The sequence below is a fragment of the Melanerpes formicivorus genome, unplaced genomic scaffold (genome assembly GCF_026170545.1).
Source record: "Melanerpes formicivorus ecotype bairdi unplaced genomic scaffold, bMelFor1.0.p_v2 SCAF_61, whole genome shotgun sequence".
NCBI classification, from domain to species: Eukaryota; Metazoa; Chordata; class Aves; order Piciformes; family Picidae; genus Melanerpes; species Melanerpes formicivorus.
Window position 1 is genome coordinate 305,301 of NW_027142413.1, and position 23,816 is coordinate 329,116.

At 39.3% G+C, this 23,816-nt stretch overlaps 1 protein-coding gene across 8 annotated transcripts in view; it reads left to right on the forward strand.

The window, feature by feature from the left end:
* The window catches only part of CDH18 (cadherin 18), a 279,170-nt gene that overhangs the window by 214,073 nt on the left and 41,281 nt on the right, over window positions 1–23,816 (forward strand). For all 8 annotated transcript variants that reach the window (XM_068161968.1, XM_068161970.1, XM_068161965.1 and 5 more), the window contains one exon: window positions 17,767–17,954. In XM_068161968.1, coding sequence (XP_068018069.1) covers window positions 17,767–17,954 — 188 coding nt within the window. The remainder of the gene's footprint in view (window positions 1–17,766; window positions 17,955–23,816) is intronic.

The following is a 23,816-nucleotide window of genomic DNA, read 5'->3' on the forward strand; positions in this document are numbered from 1 at the left end:
AATGTAGAAGTCAATGGAAAACAAAAAACAGGATGCAGTAAAGGAGTTATTTGTGCTTTTTGGTGAAATAAAAAAATTCCTCACCCCATGAACAGTTTGCAAATATAGAATATACAATTCTAAGGTCAGAGAATGAGGTACTTCAAATGTCATTAGTTTTTGAGAAAGAGACATGAGAGAAACTGGGAAAATGAGCAGATACTCTCTTAAGTGAAAATGAGTATTTAGAAAAACTAAGGGCTGCATCTGAGAGATGAGAAAACAAGCTGCAGGAAAGATTACATAAATTACTTGATTGAATCTCACATGGACCACTCCCTAATTCAGTCCTGCACATCCATAAGCTGGTACATTGTGAGGATTCCAAAATGTGGGACTGGGACATTTGTATGGTGACAGTGATCTAGTAAGACCCTGACTTTATTCCAGAACAAGTACAGATTCAGCCATTAAAAGTGGGCCTACTGAAGAAGCAGATAGAGAAGCCCCCACTACAATACGTACCATTCCCTGGTCCCCTGCCGAGCTAGCTAAATTGCAGGAAAAATATTCCCAGTGCCCAGAGGAATCAGAAACAGAGTACTGTGGTGGGTTTACTTCAAAGGCAGAAATGAGTCTTGTTGAGTGAGGACAAGACAGAAGGATATTGGGGACATGGATTGTTTCTAACTACCACCCCAGGAAACCACAACTACTCACTAACTACTCAAGCAGCTTATTGGGCTGGGAACATAGACCCACAGTGACCCTTGTCATTAAGACTTCAGGGTACTCAGATCTAGCAGCCTCTGTGCAAAAGACAGCATGCATACAAGCAATGTATGAGGGATCTATTAAAGGAGTCCCTGATGTTACTTCCCATCAACCCAGCCAGACTGACTCCCCTCATTCATGGCCTTCCAGATAACCTAAAAATATATGTATCAAATGCCTGAGATCATATCCAAACGATTCATGCTGTGAATGCTGCTGCATTGGAAGCACAACCACCTAAAGAGCAAATTCACAGACCAATGTGGAGCAAATTTGTTCAGGAAACAGTGACTTATGGGTGCTGCATAGAGTGAGCTGGTACAACCCCCAGGAGGTCACCCAGCCCTACTCGACAAGTCTGGCAGCTCCATATCACCACATCATGGCCAGAGTCTAAATCCCCATCTGAAACATGACAAAATGGCATATGGCATAAGGCTCTAGCCATGGGAGCACTGTGCCAACTTACACATGGCATGACTACAGCCATCTTCTGAGCTTTAGAACAACAATTGGGACAAAACCCAGAATGAGACAAATGGGCCATTCAGCTGGGCACAAATCCAGTCCTGTACCTTCAGCCTTGCAATGAGACTTAATTGATCTAAATGAACTCCAGAAACAAACCTTGTATCTCCAGGGAGGGCAGTGAATCACTGAGGTGGTTTAAGCCTTAACTGGAGTTTAATCTACCAAAAAAAAAATAAATCTGAAGTCAGTTTGAAAGTAGAAGTAAATTTTTTAACAAAATATATATAGCAATAACAGGGATGATTTGCAAGGGTAAGGAATAAGGATGAATAGGAAAATACACAAAAGCAAATTTGTTGGCCTTGTATCTCCCTCAGTGTATGTGGATTTCAGTCCTTTAGAGAAGCGTGGATGCAGCAGGGAGAAGATCAGACCCGACCACGTGGCAGAACCAGGATGCTGGCAGCAGCTGTGGGTCCTTTCAAACAGGCAAGGCAGAAGCAAAGAAAAAGATGGCCGCCACTCTCTCCCCTTTATAGCCTTGATGGACAGGAAAGGGGAGAGGAACCAGCCAATTTAAACCTGGGGGACCCCTCCTTCTGGGAGGGGGGAAGCCAAGTCCACCTGGATCAGATTTCTTTTGTCCCCTGGAGGAAGCAGGGCTCTTGCAACCCTCCCTCCCCCCAGGATGGGTGTAACCCACCTCAGTCCACCCCTCTGTTCCACTTCCACTTTCCTGTCACAGTCCCTTTATCCAGTTGTGAAAAACATGGTATTAGAATTCTTGATGCAAGTCCTTCTTTATCCAGGCTGTCTTTCTCTTAGGGCGGTCTTTCTCTCTCCGGTGCTGGTTGATGCAGGTGATGCTTGTGCTGGGCAGGGATGTGAAGAAGAATCAGGAACCAGGACACTGTCTTTATCTTTGAAGGGGAGAATCAGGAACAGTCTGTTGCTGTAGGGCATCAGGAACAGGTGCAGGTGAGACGATGCAGAAATCTTCTGGATTGGTGCTTGTGTGCGGTGTGTTCATGTTGAACCCAGCACAGTCACCCTACCTTTTACATTCTCACTATACAATGTCTTTTGAATAAACAGCAGCAACTGCTTAACAGTGTCCTGGTCAGGCCAAGGAAAGTTTGTATATATTTTCTTACTGATACAGGTGATCAAAGGTCAGTAGTCACTAAGGAATCTTCAGAATACCTAAACGTGAAACCTAGCAGTTGCAGAATAGGTTTTACTGCAATTGATTGGGTCATAAAGAAATGTTTGTTCAAGTTTTCAGCCAAAATGCGTTAATAAATATTTGATACCGTGCTGTCATCATGCCTACTATATAAAGAAAGGGCTGGCCAGGGCAAAGGAATATGGAACTTGAAGTTCAGACTGTGACTTGTTAAGCATTCTGTTCCAAGTTTTTGCTGGCTCTTCTCCACTTCCGGACTTCCACTTTTGGGTTCTGGGCTTGAGTTCTGCTGTTCCCATGCTTGCTACAAATCCAAGTGGTTTTGTATTATTCCATTAAACTCTCCTTACCTCAACCCACAGGGCTTTCCATTATTCTTTTGCTCCTGAATTCTCCTTCCTGTCCTTCCCAGGAGGGGTGTGGGTGGGAGGAACGGTTGGTGCAGCTTCTCTCTGGCCACTGCGACATAGCTCTGTACACCACTGGCCCCTGGTGGTTTAGCAGTTAAGGTTCCTGGTTCTCACCACTCTGATCCAGGTTCAATTTCCTGTGTGGCTTGTTCATCAGTGCTAACTGTTGGAATTCAGCTGCTCGCTGAGTCAAAATTAGTCAAAATTATTTTGCAGCTCGCAGAAGGTAAAAGAGTGACCCAACCTGAAGTTCTGGTAGGAGCTACCAAGGATAGTATTTTAGGATTTGATCTGTTGTGTGGCAGAGAGTGGAAACTCCCTGATGGATCAGGACAGAATTTCACTGGGCAAAGTGAACCTAAGACTGGATGGTGGATTAAAGGAGCTGCTTCTGTTCCCCCAGGCATCTTGGGAAAAGATCAAGGACAATGTCCAACTATCAAGAAGAAAGTTGCAGCAAGTTTTAGGGACTTTCAGTTAGTTACTGGCACAAACATGTTCCTGGGTTTTTGATTATTGCTTGTTGTTTATATAACCTGCTTAAAAGGTATAAATCATGGAAATGGACTGAACAACACAAGATTGCATTAGATTTACTAACTGAAGAATTAAGATTTTCCCAACAATTAGTCCCTTTACATCTGAATGAATACATTTAGAATGGGTATTCAGTGAACACAGCTCTCATGACTCTATGGCAACAAGGGCCAGAAGGACCAGAGAGACTGTTAAAATTTAGCTCTCATTCCTTCAATGGCACTGAAACCAGATATTCAGACCTCAAAAAAGGTTTGTTATCTCTAGTCCATGCAGTGAACCAAGTACATCAGATAAGAAAGGGACAAAGTATAATCATCTGGGGACCTTCCCATCTTTTAGAGGTAGTCTGTAAAGGCACAGCCCTACCTGCAGGCATTGCCCAGAAACCAATAGCCTGTAAATCATGTGCCTATTTGGAGAGTATTAATAAAATCATGCCTATTACAGAAGGCAATATTAAGGTATCTAAAGTATAGAAATATATATATAACAATTCGTTATTTCAGACCCCACTAAGCAAACTCTTTCCCATTAGGGAGGCACCTCGCTTGAAAGAGGGTAAAGACCTCAAAGGGGTATGGTTTACTGATGCTTCATCACATAGACAAAACAGTGAGTGGAATTGTAAGGCTGTGGCTCTGGACATATTCACAGGAGAGAAGCTGAGTGAAGCACAACAAAGGAGTACACAAGGAGAGCATAAAGCAGTTTTTTTTATCCAGCAAAACATGGTGACGATCATATCTACAGTGACCCATATGTTGTCTTTAAAGGTGCTACAGCGTGGGTAGGTGACTGGGCAGCTACTAACTGACAAGTGAACAGGGTACCAATCTAGCAAACTGACAGTTGAAAACAGTTGCTAGTAAAAGGAGAACAACAAACACTGGATATTGGTTGGGTGAAAGGATGTAATCAATCAGCATCTATAGTTGCTCAGTTTAATCAACAGGTTGATAATCTTACCCAGTCACAAGAAGTTGATATGATAAATGATGATCGTGAATGGTAATGCTGACTTGAATGGCTACACATAAAGCAAAGCCATACTGGATGAGCTGATCAGTATCAGGAAGTCACAGCCCAAGGCTGGTCTGTTTCTGTAAGATTATGAGAACAGTGACTGCCTGTTCATGCTGTTGTCTGCAGCTTAAAAAGGTCACGCGGGTAAAGCACCTCCTTTGCATATCGAGGATGGGAAAACACTGTGGCAAACTGATAACAAATCCCACTTTACTGCCACAAGAGTACAAGAATGGGCAAAGGATGAAGGCATCCGGTGGGTATTTCATACTCCATATTATCCCCAAGCTAATGGTATCGTTGAGTGAACAAATGTCTGGTCAATCAATTTGCTAAAACTCAGGAGATCAGATGTCATCTATGACTTTCCAGTGTCATCTATCAATTAAACAATAGATGGAATGGAAATGGCTGTCCTAAAAAGAAGCTTTCTATGTTACTGCTACGACTATAACACCACATATGCATCAGAAACCTGGGGAGTGCCCTATAGGCTTTTATGCAGGACAATATGTGTTAGTCAAGCTACCACAGATTGGGAAGCAAAGGCTAACTCTGAAAAAATCAATTGAATTAGTACCAGATGGGTAATGCCATCTTCCTAACTTAATGAGTGCCTGTTAGACAGGCGCCAAGAGATTTTCTTTTGTATTTTCCAGATACCCAGATGTCAGAAAGCTGCACCTGGAACCAAGGACTCTCCTGCACTAACCTCAAGTCTACAGGGATTGTTAGTGCTTATGTGTGGTGTGATTTCATTTCTGATTTGTGTATGTGCTTGTAAACCAAATGTTTTTGACAGAATAACTTTTAATTATGAACAAAGGTGCTAGATGCAATTTCCATATTCACACACTTAGATAACAATTATAGTTGGAGCTGGCAAGCATGACATTTATAGCCTGCATTGGGAAGATGTGTTTTGGCTTGATAATGTTTGTATGTGTTACGGAAAAAGACAGCATATCAAGAAGATATTCAGAGTGAAAATAGGTGAACTTTATCTGTGCAGGCCACACAAGGTTTAGATGATAACCTGGTTTTAACCTAGATACAGGGATTTGCAGCTGCCCTCAATGAATCCAGCATTACTGCTTATTTTCCCCTACCTATGTCTGTGGAAGGCCCCCTTCCTGTGGGTTTTCTTCCCACAGGCATAGCAGGGAGCTTGGTGAAATTATGGAATACAAGCAATATCCTCAAATAGTAAATCCTTATTCTCCAGATAGAGAGTGAGTTGCTGTGATTTAGTCAACTGTTCATTTTTTCCACCATTCCTAAACCATAGTGTACATGCTATGAAAATACAAACGCGTCTTTCCCCTGCCATTGGGTCTTATGAGATGCAACAAATTTATGGCCTTGGGAGTGAGCAACCAATGTCCTGCAATATAATCAACCTACGAATACATCGTGGTGCACACAGTGGTATAGTGGCCAACACTGTAACAAGAGAAATGGCTATACCTACAGTTGTTTGGGACTGACAATGGCCTTCATAGCTACATACCATTTGACGAGGGATTCTCTTTTGCCCCAGTATCAAATGAGTCATTGTTATGATCTTGCCAATTTGAAACAGTATGAGTGAGTTAAATATTATTGGCCAGATTATATTACCCCCCACAAATGGTCTGTCTGTGCTGGATTCATAGCATAAAACATAAGGCAGTAAAAGTGCAAACTTTGCACCTCATAATGATTACCGTGGTGCCTCTGGTTTGATATGGCACTGTGATGATGACAATGTGTATACCTCTTTATGGGCTGGGTTACCTGACCTCCCAATCCAACTTTGGGACTCCCAACCATATGTCCCACGTGGAAAAAGACTCCTGTCTGACACCACTGGGTAGCTTGCATAAAACAGGCAAAAGCAGTGTTAGAGGGAGGTGTAGAGGGGTGCCGGGACCCAGGAGCAGCCACTCGAATAACCTGGGGAATGGAAGTATTCTGGGGATTTGGGTCTGCTACTACATTTATGTGATTATGGATGAGTAAATTAGCCTATCAAGTAGTAAAATTAGCTAATACTACTAATAAAAGCATACACCTGCTTAACCATCAATTGCAAGCTACTTTGAAAACAGCTCTTCAGAACCACATGGAACTAGATTTACTTCTGTTATGCCAAGATGGACTTTGTGGCTATCTAAACCTCTCCAGCACAGACTGCTGCATTCATATCCCTAATGTGACACAAGACCTCAAGATTTAACTGAAGAAGGCGCAACAAGTGGCAGCAGACACATGTGAACCACGAGAATTCACAGATTCACAGATTGCATTAGGTTGGAAGGGTCACCTTGTTCAAACTCCCAGCAGTCAGCAGGGATACCTCCAGCTAGATCAGGCTGCCCAGGGCCTCAATCAGTGTTCCTTGTACTGAAATCTGAGATAAATTTGAGTGTGTGGATGTGACTGCAGTCAGGGTAGGAGAAATGTTGGAATCATAAAATAATGAAAAAAATATTGAGCCAAATGTTGCTGATAAATACATGGTGACCAGAGCAGGCACAGGGGCTGGGTGGAGACCCGGTGGTCAGTGTTGCCATGGTACCAAGGGGACTGGAAGGGACAAGGCGGAGGCCCACCATTCCATTCCCTCCACTTATCACCTGCAACATGGACTTCTCCCAGAAGGAATGCCTTTCTGAATAAGATTTGTGACCTTAGCTATGCTGAGAGAGATTAAGTATGTGACTGCAATTGTAGTTTGGAGCTTGTAGTTTGGAGTTTAATGTATTTATCACTGTCAATCTTAAAGAATCTGTGTGAGTTACATATAAATAAACTCTACTATTCGTGCATCCAATTGTGTCTTGTGAATGCGGCCGGACTTGCAGCAGACAGGCGGCTTGGGTATCTGGTGTCGCTCCTATAGTACCTACAAATGTCATATCTGTTAAGACAAGTCTAGCTGCCCCTAGCCCCTCTAGTCTTTGGGATGAGCTATAATATAGAGGGAGTTTAAATCCTACCATATTTATTCTTCTCTAAATGCAAAGCCTGCAGACTCAGAGACAATTGGCTCTGTACATATCAGACTTCAAGAACTGGCTTCTTTTCTTTTGAATTGAAGGTTTTAGATGTTTAAACTGACTGGCAGGCAGAGCTGTACATTGGTTCATATACTTCTTTATCAATATTAATTATTTTTTTTTTAGAAATGGAAGAATTATAAAGTGTTCAAATTATACATTTTTAAGGGATTCTAATAATTGCAAAAAATAACATTGAAAATTGCAAAACCCTATCAGTCAATTTTTTATGAAAACTCATTATTTAGCAAATCCAGGTAAAAAATGTATGACGACATGTTTCTTTTTTACAGAAAATACTAACCCTAGAAGTCCTGTAGAGTACAAATATTTGCTGTATCTTTACTTACACAGGATTTCTACATCAGTTATGACTGCTATATTTCTTTTTCGCTCCTTTTCCAGAAGAATAATTTAAACCCTTTGCAAAAGAATGGTGTATGTTAGTAATACAGAACAAAAGTCTAGACAGTCTAAAACTGAGCTGTCTTAGCATCACAAACTATTTACAATCGTTCATGAATATTGGACTGAAAGAAATAACTTCATTGTTTATTTTTCTTCGCTTTTGTGTGTACGACATGATTTTCAGTTAAAATTGTCTTTAATTTCCTTACTAGATGGAATGCTAAGGTGGTGGAGTCACCGTCATTGGAGGCGTTCAGGAGGAGACTTGATGGGGTACTTGGTGCCATGGGTTAGCTGTTTGGGTGGGTTGGATTGGTTGATGGGTTGGATGCGATGATTTTGAAGGTCTCTTCCAACCTGGTTTGGTTTATTCCAAATAAAGGTTTATTCTAAATTTTATTCCAATTGAGACTTACTGAGGCTTGTCACATTCAGAATTGAATTCAAGGGAAGTGCTAACCAAAATTGCATATATCAAATGTATAACCTTTGAGCCTCAGCTAAACCACACTTTCATTTTGTTAGTTTCCTCTTCTCTGTTACCATACTTGAGATGTTTGAATCTGACTCTAACTGTATCAGTACTTGAGAACATTCTAGGAAGCATATCTGACTAATGCTTTAATTCTCTGTTGTTCAGAAACATGTTTTATTGTAGATAGTTAAAGATTGTACCTTTCTGGCTTTGGTAGATCAGTGTTCATTAGACATGTGTATGGAAGAAGGCGTGCAGGATTTGTCCCTCATATAGAAACACATTAATAATATATTTAAAACCTGGAAATTGAGATTGTCAATATATCTCCTTAAGTGAATGTACTCTGTGTTTTTTTTTTCTGCACTCATTCTCAAGATAGCTGACTGTCTTTTAAAGAAATTAGTAGCAGAAGAGCTATAGTTTTCCAAAATATCAGAAAGTCTAGGAGGAAGAATATGAAGCACTAGTGCATAATTTTATCAGTCTGATGATTAGAATTCTGAAATACATGGTAATAATATTATTTGATATAGGAAACATAACTCTAAAATTCTGCTTGCAAAACACAATAGTATGTCTCAGAAGTAGGCAAGGGTTGTGAATTCAGCAAAGAGTAAACTAAAACTTCAAATACAGTTTGCTTATTAATTACTTCAATATATCATGTACAATACTGACTTCTTGAGAGAGTCCATTTATAAGTGAACTATCTTTTCAAAGTAAGCTGACCAACAATACTCTGTATGGGAAGAGTTTTGCTTATCAATAATCAGTATCTCTCAGTTCGTGTTAGTTTTACCACTCATGGATCCACATAGTTGCTGTCTGAGAGCCCTAATTTCATAGTCATGAATTTATTTCAGTAATCTGAAAATCAATAGGAAATATTCCATCTACCAATGACACTGTTATTAGCCTTGAGTTACAGCACAATTTTCTGTATAGTTTTCTTTCACTAATTCTCTCTAGTCTTATTTAAGATTCTGCCTTTTTTTTTGGTGGTTGGGTGAGTGGGTGGGTGGGTGTTTTTATGTTGATTAGGATTGATAGATGTTGATTCCATCAGGACTCAACACTAGTCAGATGCTTCCACTGATGGATTTTTTGCTAAGTAGTAGACTGAACAGTGTGTAGGAGCTCTGTAGTTAGTGTGTGTAAAGTCTGATTTTGCAAGGAAATTATTTTCCTGGTATCCCATTTGTGAATTTTATTATTTGACACCTCTAGCTCAGTTCTTTAGGAGAAAGCAGAAGTTAAGTACAAGTCATGGCTTAAAACATGTTTTGCAAATCATGATTGTTGAGGCTTGATTGTTCATGGCAGTATATGGACTTAATGCACATGCACAATTAGTTTGACCTCACTTTTTACAACATCCTTGTATGAAAAGTATATATGTTTAAATAGGAATATTGTATGAAGATACTCCAATTAGTTCTGAAAAAGTAAGTTCACATCCCAGAAGTAGACATTAACCTTGTTCTGTGCTAGTAAACTATCTACTATAATACCTTGTTAATATACCTCATTAGCTAATTAAATGCAAAGGTATCTGCTATTAGTTTTCTTTTGGAATTTGTACTCCCATATGGTCTTTTGCATATCACTCGTTTCACATAGTATGACTAGTTCCTATGATCCCCATATGGAACCATCAATATCCTCTTGCTTCCCACTGCTGTGCACTCTCGACTGTCCCTTTGTTCTGTGGTGACTAGTCCAGAAATATTTGCTTCATGATTGACTACCTGCCTGCTGTCAAATTGGAATTTTCTATGATTTTATTTCAGCAGGACTTTCTTCTCTATCCAACCAGTAACTGCTAGAGACTTGTAGAATCATAATGTCTTCGATGTCTCAGCCCTTTTGTTAACATTTGCCTCAAGTTGAACAGAAATTAAAAATTATTAGAGACTACTGAATGAAAATGATTGTAGAAGTTATGTGCCATCAGGAAACTCAGATTTAGAACAAAAGAAGAGAAGAGCTTGATTGGTTTGACTCAAGACTTCAGATCAACTGCACCTCTGTAAATTAGATTTTTGGTTCTACCTGGTAATCTGGTTTCCTTTTCATTGTGTCAATTATATGCTAATGATGAGTCCAGCAATGATCCAGTATCCAGGGAGAATTAGGAAGCATTTTATTCCAGAAATTGGTTTACATTTAAATATTAGTTATTTAATAAGAACTTTTTTTTTTTTTTTAAATGATGATTAGAGAAATGCCTTTTTCATATTTCACACTGCACCATGTAGTACCTTTTAGACTATTCCCAACAGCTACAAGCTATAATATAGTAAAGTGTAGTGTAATTAAATAGTCATCAAGACTTTTACTAAGACCTTAAGTCATGCTAGAGGGACAAATAGAACTTTGGTTTAAAGTCAGACTTGCACATAACTGGAATATTTTTGTGTTTCAGAAGATAAATTCCTGCGTATAATTTTGCTGCCTTTCTTCACAAGTGAAGTTGCCATCCTGGAAACTTTATTTTGTTTTCATTTTTCTCATTCCTATGTTCCACAGTTAAGTTTTTTTATATACCATATTCACTGTTTCTTTCCATAGGTGCTTCAAAATTTAGGATATGCTTTCCCAGAATTATACTTAGCATGTTGCCAACATTATTTGTCAAATATATGCAGACAGATTATAATCTTATTATTTGATTATTTTTCCATCCATAAGATTTAGGGAGGGTCATTCTTCCTTCCTAATGGTAAGACAAAGTTTGCTTCAGAAACAACTCTTTGTGTAAATAGTAGACAGGATGATCTTGATGTTCACGATCAGCCTACTGAAAAGGAATTATTAATATCTCATTAAAAGATAAAATTAGTAACATATATGTATATACCAGAAGAAATGACAGCAAATAAGATATTGCTAGGTGATAAGGAAATACTGCAGCCTATATAAATGCATTTTCTGTCCAAACCAGGCACTACTTAAAAATTAAATGTAGCATCTTTTTAGTACTGAGTCAGCATAATGCAGCTCAAAGGATGAACTCATGAGAAAATTTTAAGAGCTGTTCAAAGACTTTTTTGCTATTCTCTTAAAACAACTCTAGTTGATACTGAACATTTTCTGCAAAACTGAATTCTTGTCCAACATGCTAATTTGAGACAAAGATTAATTTGCAGAATTAAAATATAAAAGGAAGTTGGGAAGGGCAAAAATATATTTATGTAAAAGTCTGGATAAATATTTGTTGAAAGTATATATTCTGTGTAGTAATCTTTAATGCCAGCTGTGTGCATTAGCTCTACTCCTAACAGATGGAAGAAGTCTGGCAGTGATTTTTATTTCACTTAATTAGGTATTTTCTATGACAAATTTTATGTAGAAGGTAGATTCTTCATTACATACATCACACATTCCAAAATAATTATGATTTACAGTAATGGTTTAGGAAATGAGGGATGTATGGTTTTTTTGTTTTACTTGTTTACTAAGTGGAGAACTGGGAGCAGACCCACTCCACTTTGAGGGTTGTTCTTCAGAACTGGCTTCATTTTCATGTCCTTTATGAAGGTAAATCCCAATGAGAGCGCAATGCTAGCTGTGCTAATGTCAGGGAAAAACAAACAAATAAACCACAAAACCAAACACAGTCCAAATGGATTATATGCTATATACAGATGTTCTATTGCTCTTCTCTGACCCTCGCTGCCTGATGTAGCTGTCCATGGTCCTCCTTTAAATGGAATAGAATATATTGAAAACAGTGCAGTTCCAGAGACTGCTACAGATATATTCAACAATTCAAGTGCTCATTAGTGATGATTATGGAGTGTATATATTGTTTTTCCCATGCCATGTTCATAGAAAATGTGAATTGGTTTGTCGATACCTACAGGAAAGTATTGTATCTGAAAACACACAAAATCCAGTTTTCTTTCTGTTTCTGCTTTTACACATGACTGGCTTAAGATTCACACTTCTTACAAGAAATCAGAATACTGTTGATCTTTTGGAATTAGTGAGAAAGTTCTCAGATACTTTTATTTATTGTCTGTAAAGATAAAATTACATGGAACAAAAACTAAACTCACCACTGATCATAATTGTAGGCACAAATGTAACTCCTGGTTTGCACTGAGATGTAAAAAGAGGGGACATGGGGATGCACAAGTCTTCCAACCAAAGGAGTCTATTGCATATGAGAAGAATGATTTGTTGTTTGTCTTTGTTGGGTTTTGTTTGTTTGTGGGGGCTTTGGTTAGTTGGTTGGTTGGTGTTTGTTTTTTTTTCTAAATTGACCCAAGAGTGTTAATGTTCTCCAGAGTTTCAAGACAAGCAAAATGTCTGAGTCTTGGAGATACAGTGTCATATTTTCAAATAAGAAATAACTTGACTTACACTTCCATTATTACTACAAAGTGCAAAAGTGAAGTATTTTTGGCCTGGAAGAAGATTAAGCCAAATACACATCTTAACAATTTCTGTCCAGAGAAGGGCAACAAGGCTGGGGAGAGGCCTTGAACACAAGCCCTATGAGGAGAGGCTGAGGGAACTGGGATTGTTTAGCCTGGAGAAGAGGAGGCTCAGGGGTCACCTCATTGCCCTCTACAACTACCTGAAAGGTGGTTGTAGCCAGGAAGGGGTTGGCCTCTTCTCCCAGGCAAGCAGCACCAGAACAAGGGGACACAGTCTCAAGCTGCGCCAGGGGAGGTTTAGACTCGAGGTGAGGAGGAAGTTCTTAACCGAGTGAGTCATTCGTCATTGGAATGTGCTGCCCAGGGAGGTGGTTGAGTCATCGACCCTGGAGGCGTTCAAGAGGAGATTGGACGTGGCACTTGGTGCCATGGTCTAGTCATGGGGTCTGTGTTGATAGGTTGGACTCGATGATCCTCGAGGTCCTTTCCAACCTAAGCGATACTGTGATACTGTGATACCTTATTTTAGCTGCATGAAATGGATGTTGTCATAAAAAATAATATTCATAACAAATATAGTAGATATAAAATTGACCGAGCTTCTGGAATCATAAACGTTGTCCTGCTCATAGTGTTGGTGGATTAAAATTGGTTTCATTATGTTAAAAATAAGCATAGTAAAGAAACATGTAACAAATGTCCAAGACATACTATGAGAAATGGACTTCTAAAAAACTCTAATCTGAAAAGAAAATCCAGAACAATCTATTACATATAATAAAAACAAAAGTCTCTGTGAATGAAGAACACTTTTGTAGTAGAAAGCCACAAAGCAAGATTAAGCACAATCTGCAGTGGGATCTGCACTTCAGTTTTATCAGAGATGTCTGGTAGTAAAACATGAGACACAGCTTCATGAATGCTAGGAACAGAGATTTCTGTGGGACCTCCAAAAGGTCATCTGACCCAAAGGCCTGCTTAAAACAGGATCAGTTAGACAAAGTTGCTGAGGGCCTTTTCTAGTCAAATTTTGAAAGGTCCTTTTCATGTCTTTTTCTGTAACGCTGCTTTACAGGCAGTTGGCCCCAGGCACGTACAGGTGAATAGCATTTTTCCTCCCCTGACACCATTATTGAATGCCATGAGGTTCCTGCCAGTCTGTTTCTCCTGCCTGGCCAGGTCCCGTGGAAGAGCAGCCCTGCCCTCCAGTAATCTGGTCAGTTTTTCCCCAAAGTTGACATTATCCATTTGCTTGCTGTGAGTACATGCAACCCATTATTCATGTCACTAATTAAGATGTTGAACAGAAAAACACAGTATTAGAAGTTGCCTTTAGGGCAAATGAATAGAGAAGTAAATTGTACTACAGATCAATAAGTTATTTCTGGACTTTAATGACAGATAAACCACATAGTTTATTGAAAGAAAAATGAAGATTGCCTATATGTATTTGAACTATGTTTCAATCAGCATAAATTGTAGTGCTGCAAAGTGGTACGACTATGCTGTACAGTACATTAACATGAAAAGGACATTAATTTTCTCACTTCATGAACTAAGTTAATGCATCTGAGTCAATGTTAACATAAAAATGGAGACCCAAATCAATCTTTTCAGAATCTTGATCCATAAGCAGACAGGCAGCTCCCCTAGAACAATTTAGAGCATCCCCAAGACTGTTAGAAATTTGTGCTTTACAATGTCTCCTGGAAGGCTGATGCCAGTAGCATAGAAACCCTCTATTCAACTTGGGCAGATTTGATGAAAGAGTTTTGATACAGACTGGTACCTACTATACCTGGTCTCTAACTTCCCGACTGTTTTTTAGGGGATTGAGACAGACACATAGATTGTAATTAAAACATAATATATTCACACTATATGCATCTCACATTATTTTTAATGTCCTATCATGTTTTTTTTCAATGCCCAAGGAAATGTCCAAATGAGACTTGGGTCAATACCTCTACTTTCAAGCAATAAACATTACAGTGATTTACTGTTTAGTAAGAACATTTCCCATTTCCACTGCTAGTCCAAATAAATGTCTACAGTATATTTTATCTAACAGTGACATTGCTGAATTTAATCCTCCTCTGTGTTTGTTGGTTTTAGATAGTACTTTTTGTAGTCTTCTATTTGGCTCATGTCTGTATGAGATCTTCAGACTATGTCTGTGAAGCAGTGGTGAGGTATTTCTGATCTTAAAATCTGAGAGGTTTTAATTTTTAACAGTTTTCATTCCATCTGCTTTTTAAAAAACATTTCAGTTCCACAAATGCTGACATGTAATTAGTGAGTGATCTCAAACACTTCTTTTGCCTGAAGTTTTAGTATTTCAGAATGTTTAAGCTGGAATCAATAAAATGATTTTCTGACACCAATGGCTAATAGTTGGGGTGTGGTTATAAGGCCAAGTGTAGTGTCATGTGGGTATATATTTTAACAAGCTTGACTATTTGGAAGTCACTGATTAACCCTGTCATATGGGTTATAACACTTCCAGTTCCTGAAGTGGTTTGATTGCATAAAATGTTTTTTGTGGCCTGTACATAATGTATTCTTAATGGCCTCAACTTTTTTCTATCTGGAACGTATTAGTCAGCGCAAAAATGTTAAAACCACATTTCACATTTATTTTAACAAAACTAAGTGTCAAAATTGATTTTATTCCATTACTATAATTTCATGTATGAAAAAAATCACCAGCAATATGAAAATGTCAGTTGACATCATCTGTAAGCCTGACACATTGCAGAAGAATGCATAACAGAGCATTTGTTTTGAACTTTATTTATTAAAGAATTAACCATGTTTTTTAATCAAATCAACTACTAAGTGATTTATTTTTTGCCATGGTGAATTACACCTTTTATCTCTTTCTGCTAAAGATTTCTTCTTTCCCTTAAGCTACACATAGTAACACATTTTTCTTTTCCCAGGAAACCTCTCTTTCCTTTAGGACTAATGAGTTTAGTACACTTCTCACGCTACTGTTTGTTTTTTAGTATTATGGGATAACATTACAAAGACAATTCAAGAGTGTAAATGGGTTTAGGAACCTTTAGGAAGGAATTAGACACATTTGTAATAAAATCTTCACTTTTCTTACAGGTGTTTAAAGTTAGTTGTATTTTAGTGATGACACCTATTTGCATTCAATTGCAACTTCTACAGTTTCATGATTTTTTTCAGTCCATCTAACAAATGGTGGTTTTCTGCCATAATGCAGGCTCAATATTTGAATTAAGTTTAAATTGTAAAAGATTTATTTGATCTTTCTACATGCTTACTGAGGGCACCTCTGCATTCATGCTAGCTGGTTTAGATTTAGAAAACTGTAACATGTTAGCTCTGATATATAGCATATAGTGTCTTGGACCTCAGTGTTGGACTATTGCTTCCATTATTGCAGAATGCCTAAGAGGAATACATGTAAGACTTTCACAAGATACGTGATGGCAGAATTTGTCATTTTGCTCTCTTTTCTCTGTTGGAGTTCAGCCTGTGATGTAACCAATGCAGACTGTTGGGCAAGAATTTGGATGGTGGAAATTGTTAGGGGTGGGGAAGGTGGGATTGGTGGACGCACATCTGTTGAATGTGCGGTCTCCTTTTCAGTGCCAGTAGGCTTCAGTATCCTTGGTGAGTTATGGCAGTAGCATTATTGGACAAGGTTTCTTTGAGCCGTCTTTGTGGCAGAAGGAAATGGAGGTTTATGTAATCATATTGTGATTGTTTGCCACTTTTTTCTCTTTGTGGAACATTCCTGTTCACCGACAACTATGTGCCAGTTAGAACATTTCATCCAAACCAGAGACAGTCAAGAAAATTATCTCTCAATTTTATTTTTTTTAACATTTTCTAACGATTAACCTAACAGGTTGCAGAAACAATGAAAGGAGGTCATAGTTGTTATGCATGCTTTCTATGAGCAGAATTGTGTAGTCTGTAATGTTCATTTTCTTTTACGGTGGGTGCCAAATAAAATCAGTGTGCAAAGCATTTTGTACTGCAACAAAAAACATTAAAAAGTGGTAACGGTAAAATACTAAGATTTTTTTAAACTTTTCTGTAGGAAAACAAAAGAAGTTGATTCAGCATTGTAAAATAATGATCAAGTGTTGCAAAAATGATCACATTTCAAAAAAGCTAACTATAACATAAAAATACTTGTGAGTTTGAAAGTGCTCACTTTACTCATCTGATGGTAAATTTGCAAAAGTAAACTAATTTTGGTCATGGGGAAGATAAACTTTTAAAAGTACTGATGTGAAGGAAGCTTCAGAGTTAATTTCTATGATATGTGATGAACAGCAAAAATAACTGAAAAAACAAAATTCTGAGTTAATTTGGATTTTGAATATAAAATGAAGTAATCTCAAGTAAAATGCAATTCTCTGTTGACTTCTTTCAGGAATCTAAGTAAGTTTGTTTGTCAGTTTTGCATATAAAATACTCTTCCATTTACTCAGAAGTGTATCAAGCACCTCAGTTTAGGAAGGAGGTTGACTTGCTGGAACGAGTCCAGAGAAGGGCAACAAAGTTAGTGAGGGGTTTGGAACACAAGCCCTATGAGGAGAGACTGAGGGAGCTGGGGCTGCTTAGCCTGGAGAGGAGGAGACTCAGGGGTGACCTTATTGCTCTCTACAACTACCTGAAGGGGGGTTGTAAACAGGCAGAGGTTGGTCTCTTCTCCCAGGCAGCCAGCACCAGAACAAGAGGACACAGTCTCAGGCTGCGCCAGGGGAAGTTCAGGCTGGAGGTCAGGAGGAAGTTTTACACAGAGAGAGTGATTGCCCATTGGAATGGACTGCCCGGGGAGGTGGTGGAGTCGCCGTCACTGGAGGTGTTCAGGAGGAGACTTGACAGGGTGCTTGGTGACATGGGTTAGTTGATTAGGTGGTGTTGGGTGATAGGTTGGACGTGATGATCTTGAAGGTCTCTTCCAACCTGGTCTATTCTATTCTATTCTATTCTATAATGATTCTCTACATTAATTTGGCTAGAAAATATCCAAGCTACTGTGTTGTTGTTTTTTTGTTTTTGTTTTTCCTCCCCCCCACCCCAGAACATTATCAACTCTATGTTCCTGAATCAGCTCAAGTTGGATCAGCAGTTGGCAAAATAAAAGCAAATGATGCAGACACTGGTTCAAATGCAGACATGAAGTACACAATTATAAATGGTGATGGCTCTGGAGTGTTCTCTATCTCTACAGACAAGGAAACAAGGGAAGGAATTCTTTCTCTGAAAAAGGTAAGCAATAGATACTGAAAGTCTCCTGTGTACATAATTAAAATATGATGATGAATGCTCAATAAGCAGATAACATAATGAAAATTTACTCTGTAAATCCGTTGAACCATGAACTTAACAGTGTAGGCTTCATCTCATTGCTTCCTGAGACACTTTAAATCTTTGCAGGTGTCATGGGTTCAGTTGAATCTGCTGCTAATATTCGATACCATGCTGCTGTCATGCCTGCTTCAAAATGAAAGTGCTGGCTGGGGCTTGAAGTTCAGATTGGAACGTTGTGAGGCTTCCCCTTCTGGCTGCTGCTTCTGGTTCCTGGTTTTGGGGTGTTAGTGTTTCCCGCTGGGTTGGCTTCTGCGTGCTCAGGCAGGTCACTGGCTTCTGCTACTGCTTCTGTATTTTGCTGTGCTGTTCTGCAAATAGGTCAAGGTAATTGTGTACCGTATCATTTCCAGTAAAACTCTTTATCTCAACTCTTTATCTCAACACAGAAGGTTGGGGTTTTTTTGTGTTACTTTCCTTCCTGTCTCTGTGGAGAGAGATGGGGCCTTGTGAGAGCAGACTGTCATAACCCAGGACAGTCTGTATTTGGTACCCAACATGGGACTCAAAAACAGGACTGTCTTACCTAGGACAGTCTATTTTGGCAGGAGATGAAAGGGTTGATATAATGAGGAGTGAGATAAAGACAAGATCCAATTAAGGGTTGAGGCTTCTTAAAAGAATTTTATCTATATATTTTTCCCCCTATTATATGTTCACTATGTTGATGAATTTGCTCTCTGGGGGCAGTGAGAGCTGATGTACTGAGATCCTGTACATGGTCTCTGTGGTGCTGTGTGTCATCTCAGGAGAATGGCTTAGAGCTGTGATGTTTCTGTGCTGGTTACTAGTCTGCCAGATTGTTTTACCCAGAGTAAGCAGATCTTTCTCAAGAATACCACCTCAAGATATGACCCGAGGCTGGATAATTATGAGTGGCAGTGTGTAGGAGAGAGCATGGGCAAGTGCCTAGGATGGTAGTCACCTCTGGTGGTTTGGAATTTCACCCCTGCACAAGTGCAAAATCCTGACAAGCTGGTGAAATGTTTGAAAAATGTATGTTGTCAGCCTGCAGATTCCCAAGAGACAGAAATCACTGCGTTGTGTTGGGGCCTAGCCCACATGTATGGAACCCTTCTCATCACTCTTCAGAGTGCTCAGGGGCAAGAAAAGGTGGCTGGGCCTCCAGACAGACCAACTGGCAGCTGCACCAGAGAAGCAGCCTGTGCCAGTATCTGCTGTCCCTGTACGGAAAATGAAAGAGAAACGGAAAGGAGCTTATCTGGCAAAGGATGGAGATGAATCAAGGCCATCACAGGAACAGGATGAAGAGCCCACAGTGGTCACTTGGTCTTTTTGTTTGGCCTTCAAAAATAGCCAAGGACAAATGGCAGATGAAATGACAGCAGGCTCTGGCAATGTGAGGTAGGTCTCTCTTCCTCTGTACAGGCCTGTGTTTCAGCTGTGAGGAACTGTCCTGGAAGATGGAGTTAATCCAAGACAACAAGTTGTATTCCCCACCTGTGTGGCCCCATGTTTCAGCCATGAGGAGCAGGGAAAGAATCAGGGAAGTACACATCTTGGCATTTGCTGTAGTTTTATTTATGTTACCATGGGGAGGACATGAGGAAGTGGGACGGAAAACCCACTTCAGTCCTAGGTGCACGAGTACATGAATTACAAGGAAATTCTCCATGGAAGAATGCTCTCCCAGTTTCCAGTGGAAAATTGCCCAGAAAGAGCAGACAAGTTGATAATGCCTCTGATCCTCCTGAAGCATCTCCATCAGACATGAGTAATTTCAGTCAGAATTCCAGGTTACAGCCCTGCCTCCAACCAGATGGAGGAGAGGGACATCTGGGTTTATTGGACTGCATGGATCCAATGGCTTGGGACGTTGAACTCACAAGAGTATAAAGCTTTAGTAGATATAGACGCACACTGTACTCTGATGTCATGAAACTGTAAGGGGTGGAACCCATCTGTATTTCTGGTGTGACAGGGTGATCCCAACAGCTGGATGTGTTGGAAGCTGAGCACCAGAATGCAAGCCACAGTTTACTTTCACTTGTAGGGGTGGAAGGAGTCACTGGAACTGACTGCCCAGGTGGAAACAGAGCCCTGCCATTTGGACTAATCACAGATTGATCCCGACTGTACTGGAACAGGGTGGAGCTCCAGAGCATCTGCAGTGGGAAGTCTGTCTAATGCAAGGAGACCTCATTTTCAGTGAGAATGGACAGTGATTGATGTATGAAGCTTGTTGTTTGATGTTAATTGCTGCTGGGAATGATGCAGTTGGTATAGAGTAAGGGGTACAGAATGTCATGGGTTTAGTTGAATCTGCTGATACATATTCAATACCATGCTGCCATCATGCCACCTTCAAAATGAAAGTGCTGGTTGGAGCGAAACGTCATGGGGTTTAAGTTCATATTTTAATATGAGAGGCCTCTTGTTTTGGTTAGTGCTTTCGGTTTCTGGATTTGAGTGTTTGTCTGTTTCACTGGGCTGCCTTCTGCATGCTTGGGTGGGGGTGCCTGGCTTCTGCTGCATTTTGCTGCACTTTTCTGCAAATAGGCTAAGGTAATTATGTATTGTATTGTATCATTTCCAGTAAAGCTTAGCTCCTTATCTCAACCCAGAGGGGTTTCTCTCTGTTACTTTCCCTTCTGTCTGTGTGGGGAGAGGGGTGCTTTTGAGAGCAGGCTGCGTTAACCCAGGAGAAGAGGACAGGGAGGGAGAAAAGAAGTGCCAGGAAAGAAACAGTTATTTAAATAATTTTGAATGGTCATCTCTGATACTTACAATAAACTAAATCTTACTGATTTTTTTATTAGGATAGTTTATTTTTTTCTTAATGATGGTTTTGCACATTAGATTTCTCTGAAAGAAGTAAAATTTGCCTAAAATTTGTAGAAGCATCCCCCAAAGTTAATCTTTACATAGAAAGTTTCTGTGGCAATGAATGTACAAGTTTTCATAGACTGTTATTCTTTGACTTGACAACTGACATCTAAATGGTCAAGTATTGTGTGCTGCATGATGTAAATACTGAATTACTTGTAAAGATTCAAAATGTAACTGATTATGCCATCACACAGTTATGATTTATATGAATTTATTTTTATCCAAGTCTCTTTAACATATTAATTATAGTATTCTTGCCATTTATTTTTAATCTTAACAGAATTCCGTGCACAAATCTAATTCCATAGATAATTTCCTCTTAGGTTTTCTAATCTGACTTCATAGTGAACGTTTCCTAGTGTCTGCCAATTTACACTCATATTCTATGGCTATATTTAAATTTAATTCTATAACGACACAGGGAGGTGAGTTATTGTATTTAAGTAATGGGTTTTTTAAAAAGCCTTTCCAACACAGGGAAATAATTTCATTATTTTAGTTTTCACTGGGGCTAACAGACATCAGTTAGCAATTCTCACAAAAATTTGTTGCTACTGTGTCTTGTAGGCATCAATTATATTCATTCAGCCTATAAAATGAAAGTTAATGTTGGTTTTGGTTGTTGGTTTTGTGCTTTTGTTTTTACATTTTACAAAAGATTTTATAACTGAAGGAAATTATAATCTTCTAATTCACAATTATTACAGAATGGTAGAGGTTGGAAGGGACCCCCAGAGATCATCTAGTCCAGCTCCCCTGCTAAAGCATGTTGCATAGGAACATGTCCAAAAGGGTTTTGAAAGTCTCCAGAGAAGGAGACTCCACAGCCTCTCTGGGCATCTTGTTCCAGTGCTCCATCACCCTCAAAGTAAATAACTTTTTCCTTATAATTAAATGAAACCTCCTGTGTTCTCGTTTGTGTCCATTGCTCCTTGTCCTGTCAGTGAGTATCACTAAAAAGAGCCTGGCCCCATCCCCTTGAGCCCCACCCTGTAGATATTTGTAAGTCCTCCTACTGATAAGGTAGTTACCTAAAATAATCTTGAATCTATGAGTAAATTTATTATCATAAGATTAGAGAGGCTATACATGACAATTTAAAAACATTCAGAGTGTTTAAGTGAAAGCCCAGCAAAATACAGTCCTGTAAATTCAAATTGAAAACAGATTTAAGTTTCTTAATATGTTGTCAAAAGGAAAATGAAAAGTGATGCAACAGCTGGACTTGTGAGTTGTTCAGAGTTGTGGGTTATCACAGTGCTTGCTTTGCTTGTAAATTTCTTCTCCACAAAAGAGAACAAGTTTGTGGGTTTTTTTAAAGATGCTAATTTTCACCCTGATAATAGTTATCCTTACTATAGTATGGCTTTTCTTTCTAAATAAAATGCTGTTTAAAATAGTGGGTTTTTTTAACCTCTGTGGATCACAATGCAGAAGAACTCTTTTATGTCCCAATGTCTGATTCTTTAATTCAGAGACATTATGGGAAGACGAGGAAAGAAAATGAAAGTAAAGAAATGCTTTGTCTATGATTGAAATGTTAACATTTTCTGATTATTTGGACAGATTATTCTTGGATTTCTAGGGGGAAAAAAAAAGAAAAAAAGTTGATGTGTCCAATTAAATAGCTACCAAAAAAAACAAAGAAGAAAAAAGAAAATAAGTCTGTGTTATCCTTTGTGTGTTTTCTGGGACAAATTAATTTTTATATGAGCTATTCTAGTCATTGTCAGTATAAAATTAAAAATGAACAACAGTCAGAATATGCAATCCTACTGTAGACTTGTTTAACATTACAATATATATGCTGCACAGCAATAAAAATTACTATTTAATATTCCCCTGCTCATAACAGAAACACATTATAAATTAATAAACAGCTTTTGAGTTATAATTTATTAAACTTATATTTCTTTATGGATTTATTTGATTAGTATACCTGCCCCTTTAAAAAAAATGCATTTTATAGCAGTAGAATGATCAGGTTATGGTAAATTTCCGTGTCTATACATTTTTTAGTTTTACATTCCTTAGGCTTTTTAAAAAATTATACTTTATAGGAGTAGAATTGTCAGGTTATGGTAAATTTGCATTATTTTTTTTAATTTTGCACTCAGGAAAGGGAGCCAAAGAAAGAAAAAGACAGAATGGCTGGAGAGCTCCCAAATAGAGAGGGACCTGGGGGTGCTGATTGACAGCCACCTGAATATGAGCCAGCAGTGTGCCCAGGTGGCCAGGAGGGCCAATGGCATCCTGGCCTGCATTAGGAATAGTGTGGCCAGCAGGAGCAGGGAGGTCATTGTGCCCCTGTACTCTGCTTTGGTTAGGCTGCACCTTGAGTACTGTGTCCAGTTCTGGGCCCCTCAGTTTAAGAAGGACATTGAAACACTTGAACGTGTCCAGAGAAGGGCAACAAGGCTGGGGAGAGGCCTTGAACACAAGCCCTATGAGGAGAGGCTGAGGGAGCTGGGATTGTTTAGCCTGGAGAAGAGGAGGCTCAGGGGTGACCTCATTGCCCTCTACAACTACCTGAAAGGTGGTTGTAGCCAGGAGGGGGTTGGTCTCTTCTCCCAGGCAACCAGCACCAGAACAAGGGGAGACAGTCTCAAGCTGCGCCAGGGGAGGTTTAGGCTCGAGGTGAGGAGAAAGTTCTTCACCGAGAGAGTCATTCATCATTGGAATGTGCTGCCCCGGGAGGTGGTGGAGTCGCCGCCCCTGGAGGTGTTCAAGAGGGAATTGGACATGGCACTTGGTGCCATGGTCTAGTCATGAGGTCTGTGTTGATAGGTTGGACTCGATGATCCTCGAGGTCTCTTCCAACCTTAGTTATACTGTGATACTGTGAAAAAAATTCTCCTACTATTAATTGAGAGAGTGAATTAATTGTTCTTCAATATACAGAAGATAAATCAA